At 31.0% G+C, this 14,188-nt stretch overlaps 1 protein-coding gene across 1 annotated transcript; it reads right to left on the bottom strand.

Annotated features, from left to right (window-relative positions):
• Nucleotides 1–9,556: 9,556 nt before the first annotated feature.
• Nucleotides 9,557–11,218, bottom strand: LOC131617450 (probable O-methyltransferase 3). The gene is made up of 2 exons (XM_058888736.1): nt 10,389–11,218; nt 9,557–9,978 (listed from the first exon to the last, which is right to left on the bottom strand). Exons 1-2 carry the CDS (start codon nt 11,160–11,162, stop codon nt 9,676–9,678), a joined length of 1,077 nt encoding a protein of 358 aa, XP_058744719.1. The 5' UTR covers nt 11,163–11,218; the 3' UTR covers nt 9,557–9,675.
• Between the last annotated feature and the right edge of the window lie 2,970 nt (nt 11,219–14,188).

Here is a 14,188-nt window from a genome sequence, read left to right as displayed (position 1 = left end):
GATAATTGTTTGATAATTATATGATAATATGTTCATATGAATGTGTTTGATTAAAGTGTTTAATACGAAGATACTATTATATTGGTTTTGACTTATATTGGAGGTATCAAATATCTTTGTATTACACAACACAATTTGGACATAAAATGTGTAATAGAAAAGCTACCGTCTTTTTTCTCGGGTTTGTACTACACTTATATTAGTGCAATTGAAGCACATGTCATTGTAAACCAGTAGTTTACAAATTACACTTAAATGTGTCGTTGGTAAAACCGGTTGGGTCATCTCGGATATAATATGATGCGAATAATTTGTATTGAAGAACCAGAAGTTTCTTCAATCCAGTCAATTTTTGTGTGTTTCTAAAGGAAAATAAAAATTTGAGAAATTGAGTTTTTATGACATTAATTGTTGCATCGACTAAAAGATCATGCATATGTCTCTACTCACAACCAGAAGTATGTGAAATCATTTTCTCAACTAATTAGACTAAGATCTTGTTTTCTGATTTTTTTTAGAAATTCCTTTATAAGTATCACATATATTATTAAAATTGATATTGAATATCATATAATATATGTTCATAAAAAGAAAATGGTCCTGAAGATCCATTCTTTCGACGTCTAAAGTTAATTATATGGTTGATACTTATGAGATCATGAATTCTAAATTATATATTTGAAACACCCAAACTATGATATTAAGATATTTATTCGCATTAAGCCAACAAGATACTATGTATTAGTCCTCCCTAATTTATTCTAGTATTTCTCATCATAGTAAACATTTGGATGTGTTGTGTATATTCCAATTGCTCCAATATAATACATTAAGATGAGTCATGAAAGAATATTGGAAAAATATAATGAATATGACTCTCAATTTTGAGGATATAATTTGAGAAAATAATCAAATACTTGATTGCAGCCCAATAGACTGATTATCACTTGATAAATTAATTTTCCCAATATTAGGGGGAGGGAAATGAACAGCTAAAATCATGAACAAGAAGTTCAAATGAACAAGTTAAAATAAATTGTTGTCTTGATCCTCGTACAAATTAATATGAACCAAAAGTTCAAAATATTATTCATTTGCAAAGTCTATGAAATAAATTATCAGCTGATAATACTCCACTCAAAGTGGATTTCCTATTGGATAATATAATATTGCAAATGAGTTGTAGCTGCGCCTGAAGCGTGGTATGAAAGTCGGTTCCAATGTTAAAATTTCTCTACTAAGAAAAGAAACTAAAGATGACCCAAGTGAGGATATGAAAATGCTAAGAGCACTGTGACCTAATTTAATTTTCAGTTCCAGAAGAACAAATCAAGTACTTGAAATATGAAATAAAGAGATCTCGATAAATTATGTCATGGATGAAATGGAATGGAATCGAAATTGAGATAACCAAATAAAGTCAATATTGACAATGTCTTTGTATACAATATAGCGCTAAAAGTGATCAATGATAACGAGGATCATAAGTTAAAGTCTATTAAAAATTGTAGACTAAGTGAGAATTGGCCAAAATAAATATATTCAATTGAAGAAGAATTATACTCACTTTACAAGTGACTCACTTTTGGACCTGTAGTCCGACCACCTCAAGGTGTGAAACTAATTGGATATAAATGAGTTTTTGTGAAAAAGAAAAATAAGAACGATATAAAGTTTGATTTATTGCTCAATGATTTTCACAAAGACCTAATATTAATTTTGATAAAACATATTCACCTGTAGTGGATTCAATCAATTTTTGATAATTAATTAGCCTTGTAACACATGAAGGGCTTAATTTGAACATGATGGATGTAATGACATCTTATTTATATGGTTCACTTAATAGTGACATTTACATGAAACTCCCTGAAGGGTTCAATATACTAGAGGCACGTAATTGTGGATCTCGATAAAACTACTACATCAAATTGAACAAGTCTCTCTATGGGCTGAAAGAATCTGGATGCATGTGGTATAATCGCCCCAGTGAATATCTATTAAATGATGAATATACAAATAACTCAATTTGTACTTGTATTTTCATAAAATGATGTGGAAAAGAATTTCCAATAATAGTTATCTATGTGCATGACATACATATTATTGGAACTCCTGAAGAGCTTCCAAAAGCTAAAAATTTCTTAAATAAAGAGTTTGAGATGAAGGACCTAGAAAAGACAAAATATGTCTAGGTTTGTAAATTGAGCATTTGGAAAAAAGAATATTTGTACATCAAGAAGGCTATATAGGAAAGTGTTGAAATGATTCTATATGGACAAATATCATCTATTGTCTACTCTAATGGTTGTTAGATCATTAGATGTAGAGAAAGATCCTTTCAGGCCTCAAGAAAATGATTACAAAAATTGTTTGGTTCTTAAGTACCATATCTTAGTGCAATTGGAGCACTAATGTATCTTGCTAATTATACACGTCTCGATATATCGTTTGTGGTCAATCTATTACGAAGATACAATTATTCGCCTACATGAAGACATTTGAACGGAGTCAAACATATACTTCGTTATCATAGAGATGCTGGTTACTTGTCAGATTCTCACAAGGGTAGATCTGAAAGAGGTTATTTGTTTACATGTGATGGTACAACCATTTCATGGCGATCTATCAAACAACTCATGGCAACAACTTCATCAAATCCTGCATAACTATTAGCACTCCATGAAATCACTTCAAAGAAGAAATTTTAAGCAACTACTACAAATAATATCGTCTCACATGTAAATGTCTGCATGAGGGGGAGAAATACATATGTTTTGCACTCTTTTTTCCTTCACCATGGTTTTGTCCCATTGGGTTTTCCTGGTAAGGTTTTTAACGAGGCAATTCACATTTAAAGGATATTGTACTCTTTTTCCTTCACTAGAATTTTTCCCACTGGGTTTTCTCTAGTAAGGTTTTAACGAGGCATATCCTCAATGAACATCCAAGGGGGAGTGTTATGAATAATAGTAAATAGATGTGGATGTTCATTTTCCCCAATCTTTCTATATTCCTTAACTCCTATAATTTAAGTTCTTAACATTTGTGTATTCCTTGAGTTAATGGTTGTTATTGGTCATGTACTATAAATATGGATCATATTGCAATGTAAATGATACTTTTGGAAGAAGATAATACAATATTGTTTTCTCTCTTCTCTTTCTCTCCTTCATGTATCATTCATCTCTATATTGTTTTGGGGAATTTCATAACAAATAATAATAATAAGGGTTATTATCCCTCTAAATTTTTAAAAAAAAAACAATCTTGTCATTTTAAAATACTACTCCCTCCGTTCTTTTTTAAGTGTCGTTTTAGAAGATTTTTTTTGTTCCTATTTAAGTGTGGTTTTATAATTTAATGTTATAATTTGTCATTTATACCCTTATTTTCTCAATAACTCCACCTCAAAATTTTCAATTAGTTATGGAAAAAAGAGAATTTATTATTGAATTTATTTGGAAAGAGAAAATTAAATAAGGATATAATAGGAAAATTAACTCTAATAATCCACTATCTTAGTTGAAGAGAAAACGACACTTAAAAAGGAACGGAGGGAGTAACAATTTAGCCCTTAGAATTAAAATTCCTACGAAATGATCAAATTTTTAATTTTTTTAATTTATTCAAGTATATTAATGGTGTCTTTGGAAACACAACTTATTGATAAGTAAGTTTACATAAGTAATTTTTATAATAAAATATAAAAATAAATTTTTGTTTGAATATGTTATAAATTATTTTAATAAACTATTTGTTATAAATTATTAACAATAATTAATAATATGAGCGGGTTCCAAAATGATAAGAAAAATATGTTAGTGGATTTTAAATTTTGAATTCGAAAGTTGGCAACACTTCATGAAATGTTGCAGAATGAAAACATGCAACTCTTGGTAAATGTTGCAGTAGGCCAAACATTGTAACTTTTGGTAAAAGAGATTGTTTCCCCAAAGGGTCGTTACCTTGTGAAACAATACAAATATGGCCTATAAATAATTCATTATGAATTCAGAAAAACACAACACAAAAATGCAAATCTTCTAGAATAATTCCAGAGCACTCTTCGCTACATTCGAGTTTTCGTCGGTCTTGCGCAAACTCGAGAAGGCTGAATTATCCTGGATATTCCTGCGTAGAAACTCCAAGACAAATTGGGAGTGCTTGAAATACTATAAGGAAAGTGTTCCGTACACGATTCTAGTCTCGATTCCATTCGGTTTAAATTAATTTTCTAACAATCTTATAGTATTTTAAATTATGGCAATCGAGACTTCCGTTTCAAATAGAAAAGATAAATTGTTGTACCGTGGACACTTTGTAAACACAAGAAGAAATCATCACTATTCATCCGGTGTTGAAACAATCTTATAAGTTATAAGTATATATGAATAATGGCTACCGAAACTTTAATTTCAAACATTAAAGGATAAACTCTTGTGTCGTAGACACATTCTAAACAACGCAAGAAAAATTTACATCATGAATTCGAGTTTTGAATTTGCAACTAGTGAAAAGTTAGCAGAATTTGGAACTTTATCACATGTTATGATCCTCAAGAAGCACATACGGCGAGAACCACTTCCATCAAACCAGTGTACCGTTTCATACATAATTTGAACGAAAAGGTATGTGTTATTTTGAAAAGTTATACGGAAAGGTATGTTGCTTCTACTTGATTTGATTTGTGTCTATACTAAAAGGACAACACATCACATTTAGTATTATATCATAATTGGTGCCTTTGTGTTTCACAAAACATTAAAATGCTAGATAATGAAATATTCAAATAATTCTTTTGAGTGCAAAACATAAATGACATTATGAAAAATAGGAACATTAAACAAACATATAACGGTATGAATATTGTTTATTTTTCATGTTCTTTTATTTTAAATGATTATTGTTATTTGTTAGTGGATACACCTGCTAGTGAAATTTCAAGTGGGGAAAATTCTTAGGTGGACACATACCTAAGAAATTGTTTTACACACAACCAATCACATAATTTTAATTAATTAAAAAATAAATACTGATTTTTCTCTCTCATTCATAATCTCAACCACCCCATGAATTCAATTAAAAACAAAATTAAAATTAAAATAAATTAAAAAAAAGACTCTTTTTTATTGGCTGTGCCTAAGAATGTGGATTTAGGGTCGTGTCCATGCAAGAATTGCTCTTCAAGTGGTTTAATAGAAGTTAAATTTATTATACTTTGTAAATTGATTCACTAAAAAAATAAAATTAAAAAGTATTATAAAAAAGTAAAATCCAGAAACTGTAAGTGAAAAATGAAAAAAAAATAGTAAGTAAATGTATAGTAAATTGAATTTTATAACTTCAATATATCATTTAATTTTGAAGTGAAAAGTATGTGATTTAATTTAAAGTTAATTACTTAAAAATTTGTTAATCGTGGTTAAATTATTTAAATTTTATAATTTAAATTATGCAATCGAAATATGATCAATATGCTATGTGAATTGTTTGAATTCAATGAAATTTATTATTATAAGACATATAAAGATCATTCAAAGGTGAATTATAACAAGATGTATAATTTTGAGAACCTTATCGCGGAGGATAAGGATATTGAGATTTCTACAAATAAGTACCTCGTGAGGAAGGTTCTCCGCGGATTGTTGAAATACAAACCGAAAGTTTTTCACTGATTGTTGAAATATCCTGAACTAAGGATAAGCTAAATGGATGTCAAAACAATATTCCTAAATAGAAATCTAAATGAGGAGATTTATATGGAAAAATCAGAAGGTTATATTCCTCCTGGCAATGAATAAAAGGTGTGCAAGTTTTTCTGTGAGATATTGGATCGAACTCTAATATGGTCGAAGGGTAGCTTCTTGGTTCAACAGGATTAAGCATGAAGTCGAAGTTTGTTCACATGCTTCTGAAAGGCTAGAGTCAGAACTAGTCGAATAAAAAGCATAGCGTGTAGCAGGACTAGTGACAGAGTCAAAATCACTTTGAATAGCCGTGACAGTTAAGTCGATTAACTCACCAGCGGCTGAAGCAGGTTCTCCTTGAGAGGAAGCATCATTGGAGAGAGGAGTCTATTCAGCCACACCGGCAGCATCACCTTGTGGTTTAGAGGGGTCAACCTGAAATGAACAGAAAAGGTTTCAGAAAAATTTGATCTTGGCTAAGGTCGCAGACCCATCATTGTGTAGTTTGCACCTGAAGCGCCGGGTCGAGGGTCCATTGTGCCTCATTTCCTTTCGAAGTTGTTATGACCATGGGAGAATTTGGGCGATTTGGCAGAATTTTCGGAGAAAGAGTTGTCGAAGCTACACGAGAAACTGAAATTTAGTACCAAACAAAGCTGAAAAGGAGTTATTGCGAACAATAACCTTACTCTTCCATTTCAGAATTAAGGACGAATGAGTCTTTTCCGATTCCTCACCCGATTTGACAAAAAGCGTAGCTCCTTGAGACTCGGGGGTCTTGGGTTTTGGTTTTTGTTTTTTAGTCACCCCATCTTCAGCAGAAGACTCCTGCTTTCTTTTATGAGTGGAGCGGGAGGATTGGTGAGGGGTCTTAGCATCCTGAGATGGTTGGAAAAAGATTGGGTTATGCAAAGGCAAAATTTTAATTCGACACAGAGGGTTAGGTCAGAGAAAATTACCTTCGGCCCTTCAGAAACATGCATTTTGTCCTTTTTGGACGATTTGGATTGGGGAGACGGAGAAGTCGAAGCCACATAATGCTTTCGACTCTGGAACAAAGACAGGCAATCATCAAATACAAAAAATAAAGACCAAGTGCATAACCAGACATGAAACAAACCACGAATCGAACCTTTATGGCAGTCGAAATGGGTTCGTCATCATCAGAGCTGGGGGCGTCAGTTGTTGGCTGCAAAGGAAATGTCAGAACAAGGCAAAACATGAAGACATGCATCTGCAAAAGTCGAAGACATACCTTTGTTTTGGAAGTAGCCACTTTATCAGACTTGGGGGCAGGATTGTCCCCGACAGCTGCAAGAGGAATAGCTAAAGAAAAGGCTAAGTTAGTACCAAAAGGAGTCGAAGAAATAAAAAGAGTTTTCCAAGTTGTTACCATTGGGGATGGCGGTGAGTGTTCTCACATATCAAGGAGCAATATGAAAAACACCTGGATAGTTGTCCAAACTGTACTTCGTCGATTCCACTCTAGTGGCCTTTTTCTTATAAGCATTCTCAACATCCGACCAAGGACAATAATACCAATCCGGAATTGGTGGTCGAAATGCTAAAGCTAGAGGGCTAGTAGGTAAGGGGGAAATTTAAATTTTGAAAAATGAAGTGCGAAGAGATATTTGTCTTTCGCGTAACCAAGGATCTTTAAAGAAGGGATCTTGCTGGTTACCTTATCCCTTAATACCTCGGCCACTTGAGAGATAGTTCGACGAAGTTCAGTGGGCAAATATATCACCCCAAAGTACTTCTGGAAATCTTGAATTTGTTTGATATTAGAAATCATTTTGATGACTTCACCATAGAATTTTTCTAAACCCAATCCACCTTCACCATTTATTCCAATTATATCAGCACACTTTGTTTTAAGCATACTATGTTTAAATAATTGTGCAAAACAGGATCAACAAAAAATTCAATAATCTTAGTCTAAGATGAGTTCACTCATATTTTTGCATCGCCCATATCTTCACTGTATTTAAGTCCTTCATCCATGTACCAATAAGTCCTCCAACTACCAACAAATCATAGTCTTTATATTCAATAGAAGAATTATTACTCAATAAAATTGTTCGGCTGCGCTATCTCTGATATCGTCGTTTCCTTTAAATCAAAGGCAATAATAACAACTTTAAGGTCACATAATTATAAACCATCCAATGAAGAGATACACGCTCTACATTCTCTTCTTCTTCGCCATCTTCCGACTAAAAAAAGTAATATCAAGTACATTATATATAGTGCTTTTTTTAGGTTTTAGTATGCTTTTTTATAACAAGCATAAAAAATTATATTTAGCATTTATACACTTTCAAAATTTTATAATAAAACTACTTTCAATTTTATTTAATTTAAACTTCAGTCAAATTCAATTAATTGCACCGTTTAATTTTAGTTTTTTAATTAAAACTTTGATTTAATTAATTTGAGTGAAAGTCTATTTTAATACAATTGGTTTCGATTTGCATATTGCAACAAAAACTATTTCTATCAAAGGGTTATTTTTCGCACCCTTTGTGGTGCTCACAAACACTTGTGAAAAATTTAAAATGTTCCTCAAGTATAAAAATATATTTTCGAATGCATCTCTAAAAAAATTTAGAACTACCTTTTCGAAAGTCGTTGTGTTTGATAAATCAAAAACAGATAAAACTAACATAAATTAACATCAATAATTATTATGTTATGACACACATTAAAAATGTAACATTATATGAATAATCATTAACGTAATTATCTAACATTATATTTTATCATTAAGTGATGGTCGAGGATGTTTCAAAATCTTTAGAGTATATTCGATTGACGTTGCAACTTTCGCATCCACCTCGATCAGACTCTTTGTTCCATAATAGTGAAATGTACTCCACATAACAGCTAAATCATCATGTGTCTTAAAATCAAATTTGTTGAACTGTATCTTCTCTTTGTTGTCAATCGAGGGTGAATGATAATAGAGCTTCACAATTATTTGATTGTCTAGGTAGTACAACAGGTTCTCTAGTGTGGATTTTAGATGCATAAGACGGGTGATCTCTGTGAACCTAATTAAATTCAAGAGGGGACCTCACGCCTTTGAAATATACAAAAGCGAGATATGAATATTGAGAGATTTTGTGTGTGTTTGTAGTAACACGATAAGGGGCATCCATATCTAGAGAGGTTTAACATTAATATAAACCTTAGAAACTTGATCGTGCCTATGAGAATATTCCAAAGAGATGTAGTTCCAAATACACCATGTTTTTCATTGGACTTATTGATGTTTAGATGTTTGTGATGACAAAGAGGCTTGGTTAAGTTTGGTTCTTGGGTGAGAAATTTAAGATATTGTAAACTGGCCGGATAAGGATATATTTTAGTGGTTGTAATAAATTTGATTAATATAGTAAGAAAAAATACTTCTTGTATGAAGGGAATGGACATAGCTACAAAATTGTGGTAGTGAACCAGAACAATTTTCTCATATCTCCTTATTTCTGTTTATTTTATGTTTTACATTGAGATAGTTAGTTTCAACTAAATTTATAAAGAAAAAGTTTTTTAAACCACATGTTTCTTGTATTTTGCTCATCTTCCATTATAAACCAAATAAACATGGTATGAAGATTAGTTCATTAAAATCATTAAAAGCATTGGTAGATATACCAATGTCATGAATACTAAGACTATATATATCCTCCATATCAAAGTATTACATTAAAAAACTATACAAAATCCCAAAAAAAAAAAAAAAAGAATACTCACTGGCGCTAATATATGAACAATGCTTTAACTTGCTGATTAGACAACAATAAACTTTAAAAATAACATTAATTTCCATCTATTTCATTAAATGTGAAATAACAGATAACAAATAACAATATTAACAAGTTGTTTAATGATTTTGATTTTTTTTTTTAAAAAAATCCACATGATAAATTAAAGTCCAATCAAAACATTATCATTGTTACAATGATGAAAACTGACTTTATTATTATGGATAGATCTCAATAACAGACCTTAAGCCTAATATTGGAGTTATCTTATAGTCACTAAAACCAGCTGAAGAAATCAACTTAATCCATTCTCTCTTGTTTCTTTCTTTTCCAGTGAGTGTTACCATCATCAACATATCAAAAAAGAGTTGTGTTTGTGTTTCATTATTATTTTCCTTCTCATTCTCTAACACCATCTCTATTATAATCACCTTCCCTTCTTTACCTTTCTTCTCCAATGATTCCTTACATTTCTTCAATATCTTCACACATTCCTCGTCATTCCAGTCATGCAATATCCACTATGATAAAATTAAAAATATTAATAAAATACGAAGAAAAAAAATTTTAACTAAATTTTATATATATATATATATATATATATATATATATATATATATATATATATATATATATATATATATATATATATATATATATATGAACATTATTTTGATTTCATATCCTTTCTCCATAGCTTTCATTTCATATCATTACTTTGTTTGTATTTCTATCAACAAATCTAGCACACCATTCACGTGAACACTTAATTTTCACACTAAATTTTATGACATATTTTATTGTTGTCACTAGTTTTGTTTTTTCTTGTACTAATGTTTTGTTTAGTGTTTTAATTGTCACTAAACATTAATTATTAGGGATCTACAAGGACAGTATAATCTATCTCAAGTTAACAAAAATTGTGTTGTACCTTCAACAAAATGGCATGTGCTTGAGGAATTTCTTGGAACATATCTCCACCAACATAGTTTAGGTTATCACTTCCTTGTAAGCCATCAACAATATGTGGGAGATCAAACACAATACATTCCAATTGTGGGAATGATTTGGCTAGAGACTTTGCCATGGTCCCTGTGCCTCCTCCAACGTCTACTAATGACTCCAATCCATTGAACACTTCTCCGCAGTTCTCAATCAACAGATTGCTCACTAATCGAGCATCACTTGCCATAGACTCATTGAATAAACGGTTAAATATTGGGTCATGTGCAGCATAATCCCAAAAAAGCCTCCCATGGGTCGTTTCAAAGGCCGTATGATCATCATTTTTTAACCAAGTCGACAATTGATGAAATGGATTTGTTAAAACTGGATCAAGCATCGCCTGCACAAACGGTGCCACACTCATTGGATTGTCCTTAAGTAATAATCTAGATGCATCAGTTAGCACATACTCAATTTCTAACTCATTCTCTGTAACATTATGCTGAGAGAAAAAGCCAGAATGAGTAGTGATTCGCATCAAGCAAGGGATAATGGATTGTTTGGAAGGGTGGATTGGTAGTGAAGAAATGAGTTTTGAGAGTGGCATGGCTTTGCCATGGTTGTGTATTATATCTGGTATGCCTAAATCAACAGCACATTTAAGTGACATGGAATTGATGAAGTTGAAAATGTGATTCCATATGTGACTTTGAGCTTTCAGCAAATTGGAAGCAACATTTTCTCCTTTTTGGAATTCCATAGCTTGCAAATGCTACCTCAATTCTATTAGCACAATACTTAAAATAGATTGGATTGGAATTTCACGTTATTTTGGTCTGTCTATATATGGCTAGCAATAGTCAGGGTCCCATAATATATTATTAATGGATTACAGATAAGCAGCAACTTATACAGAGTGCCAAAACCACTTATATTGTTTATTATTGCCTATCATTGTTGTTGGAAGATATGTCATACGTAAGATCCTCAGTCATTAGGCGAGCTTTTATTATTGCTTTGGCTTTTTATCAATTATTTTGATGCATGAAATATTTCTTTTGGTACTTTAATCCAATAATATAACTCGCTTGCACTTTAGTACATCGGACATATATGTTTGTTTTTCTATTTTGGATTAATATTAATCAAAGAAAAAAAAGAATATGCACTTACAGTGTAAAATAGTTTTACACCGTCAACCAATGACGACCATGAATCAGGACAAGTCAGATTGAAAATTTAAAAAAACTTGTATGACATGACAGAACGTTATATTCTAATTGGATAACAGATAAAACTTTTTTATACTGTCAGTACATAACCATTAAACTCTTAATCAAAATGATTAATTTTGATCTTTCTTTGTAATATATCAAATAATTTTCAATTAATTTTAAATTTTATAAAAATGACCTATATTATAATATCTTTCAAATTAATTGTGGATTTTGTTATACAAATATGCGATAAAAAATTATCAAAGATGTCAAAAAATGGAGCAACATTGTATTGTTGTTTACAGTTTTCAATAAACCAATTAATTCTAAATAGAACAACATTCTTTTAATGAATCAAGAGATGATTTTTAAACATGACACCACTATTCTGATGTGGAACATAAATTTGGTAGTAGGCTGATGGCTGTTTCTTCATTTTTTTAAATCTTTTTGATTGTTGAAAAACATGCTTTTGACACTTAAGACCTATCAAAATTCTTGTTCAGAAATAATTGTTAAAATTATTGTATTGATTATGGCCTACCAGAATTCTTATGTTTTTCATTTTTTTAATCATTTGTATTCTTATGTTTCTTCATTTTTTAGTTATTCTGATTCTCTAATCATTCTCATTAATTTTTATTAATTCTAATTGATTTTCTATTTAAAATCCAAATAAAAAAAATCAGAAGATCTTATTCTAGTTTGTTTCTATATCTCGTAAGATTTATTTCACTCAATATAAGATTTAATTCATCCATATATAAGCGAAATAACACTCACTTATTGACAGTAGCGTCGTTTCCTTCATAGTGGAACTCTAGCACCCATTTTTTCTCTTCTTCGCCATTAGCCATGAATCTTCTGCTTCATATGTTAAGGTATTCTTCTTCTTACATCTTATTGTTAGATAGTTTCTCATTATCTCGTTTATTGCATGTTATTTTTGTTGATTAATTGTTCTCATTTTTTTCAAATTCGTCTTCACTACCTTATAACAAAGACCATACTTTGCATATGGTACATATTGTTTGTGTAGTTGTGGAAAAAAGTACAAGAAGCATGAAGCTGTGATGGAAACTTCATCCACCTTGTATTTTTTTCATAGCTTCACAATCAAGATGTTTTCATGGTTATTGTAAGACTCAACAAGAACAACACATTTTAGTTAATGAAAAAACAACAACGGCAACAAACTTCATCTAGTTTGAGATACAATGAGAAGAAATATAAGAAGTATGAAATTATTGTGTAAGCTTCTTCTTCTTTATATTTCTTTTTCATTGGTTCACAAACTAGATGCACTTCAGAATTGATTTCTGTTCCACGATTAGTTTCAATAAAAGGTGTGTCCTGGAAATTTATAATATATCTTTTTCATTAAATGCTCACAAATTTATAATATATGGTTTTGTTGTATGATGTTGTTATTTGAGTTTATTATATTCTATGTAGATTGTTTGTTTCACTAACCTTTCATTGAAAACACATTTATTTAAATTGACATAATAATTTATAATATGAAAATTAAGTTGTATTTAAAAACCAACTTATATAAATCAATGTTTCTCGGATTGCCTGCATCTCATTATTCAGTTCACGCTCTTTAGCATTTAGAATGTGATTCAATGACTTGATTTCTTCGATAAATCGATATCTTCTCTTATAGTGTAATTTGAATAAAATTTAATTATTGGTTAGGTCTACCTCATTGTCGTCGCTTATCATCGTGATTGTTATGATGATAAATTATCATAACAATCACAATGATAAGCGACGACAATGAGGAATACCCAGCCAATAAATTATTGTTGTTCAAATTAATCTAGAATCGAAGGAATTGATGCAATGAAGGAATCATACCATTGAACCAATTTTGTGTGTTAAAGAGAAGTAAATGAATGATGAGACACGTGCAATTCGGAAAACAGTGGTTTGTTTAAGCTGATTTTCAAGAATAGTTTAATTTTCAGATTATATACTTCTTCATCAATTTGAATGGTTGTATTTTTTAGTAAGGTGTGTGGAAAAACAAGTAATCTACGTTGTACTAATAAACTTTGGGTACTTACCACAACAGTTATCTAGTATAACCGTGATGAACTATAATTTATGTTCCAAAATATTGCTGCTGAGAATCGAACCTGGGACCATTAGTTCTATCACAACGGTTGGTTTAACTAACCATTGTGATATCGCGCGCGCTTTCTAAAATACAACAACGGTCCCAAGATCGTGATTGTAAGTAATGTATTTATGACAACACTCTACATAACAACGTTTGTTCCCGCGTAATTATATGTACTTTCCAAGCGTTTTTAAATGGGTTTTCTGTAGTAGTGAAAGCTCCCAGGGTTCTGAATTTGTGGATGCCACACAATTTCAACTAGAAAAAAATAAAGGTGCCAAGGAGGGGACTCTTGCTCAACCTCAAGGAGTGGATAAAAATATGCAATTCCTCAAGCAATCATAGGCCAACATGACTGATGAGATTGAGGATGATGATATACATTCTTCACCATCAAAGATTTTAATGTCTGGCCCATCAAGGAAAATCCACAAAAGAAAA

Source organism: Vicia villosa, linkage group LG7, assembly GCF_029867415.1.
Source record: "Vicia villosa cultivar HV-30 ecotype Madison, WI linkage group LG7, Vvil1.0, whole genome shotgun sequence".
Lineage (NCBI taxonomy): Eukaryota > Viridiplantae > Streptophyta > Magnoliopsida > Fabales > Fabaceae > Vicia > Vicia villosa.
Note: the sequence above shows the minus strand (reverse complement) of the source record. Positions and strands in the feature narration are given on the sequence as shown.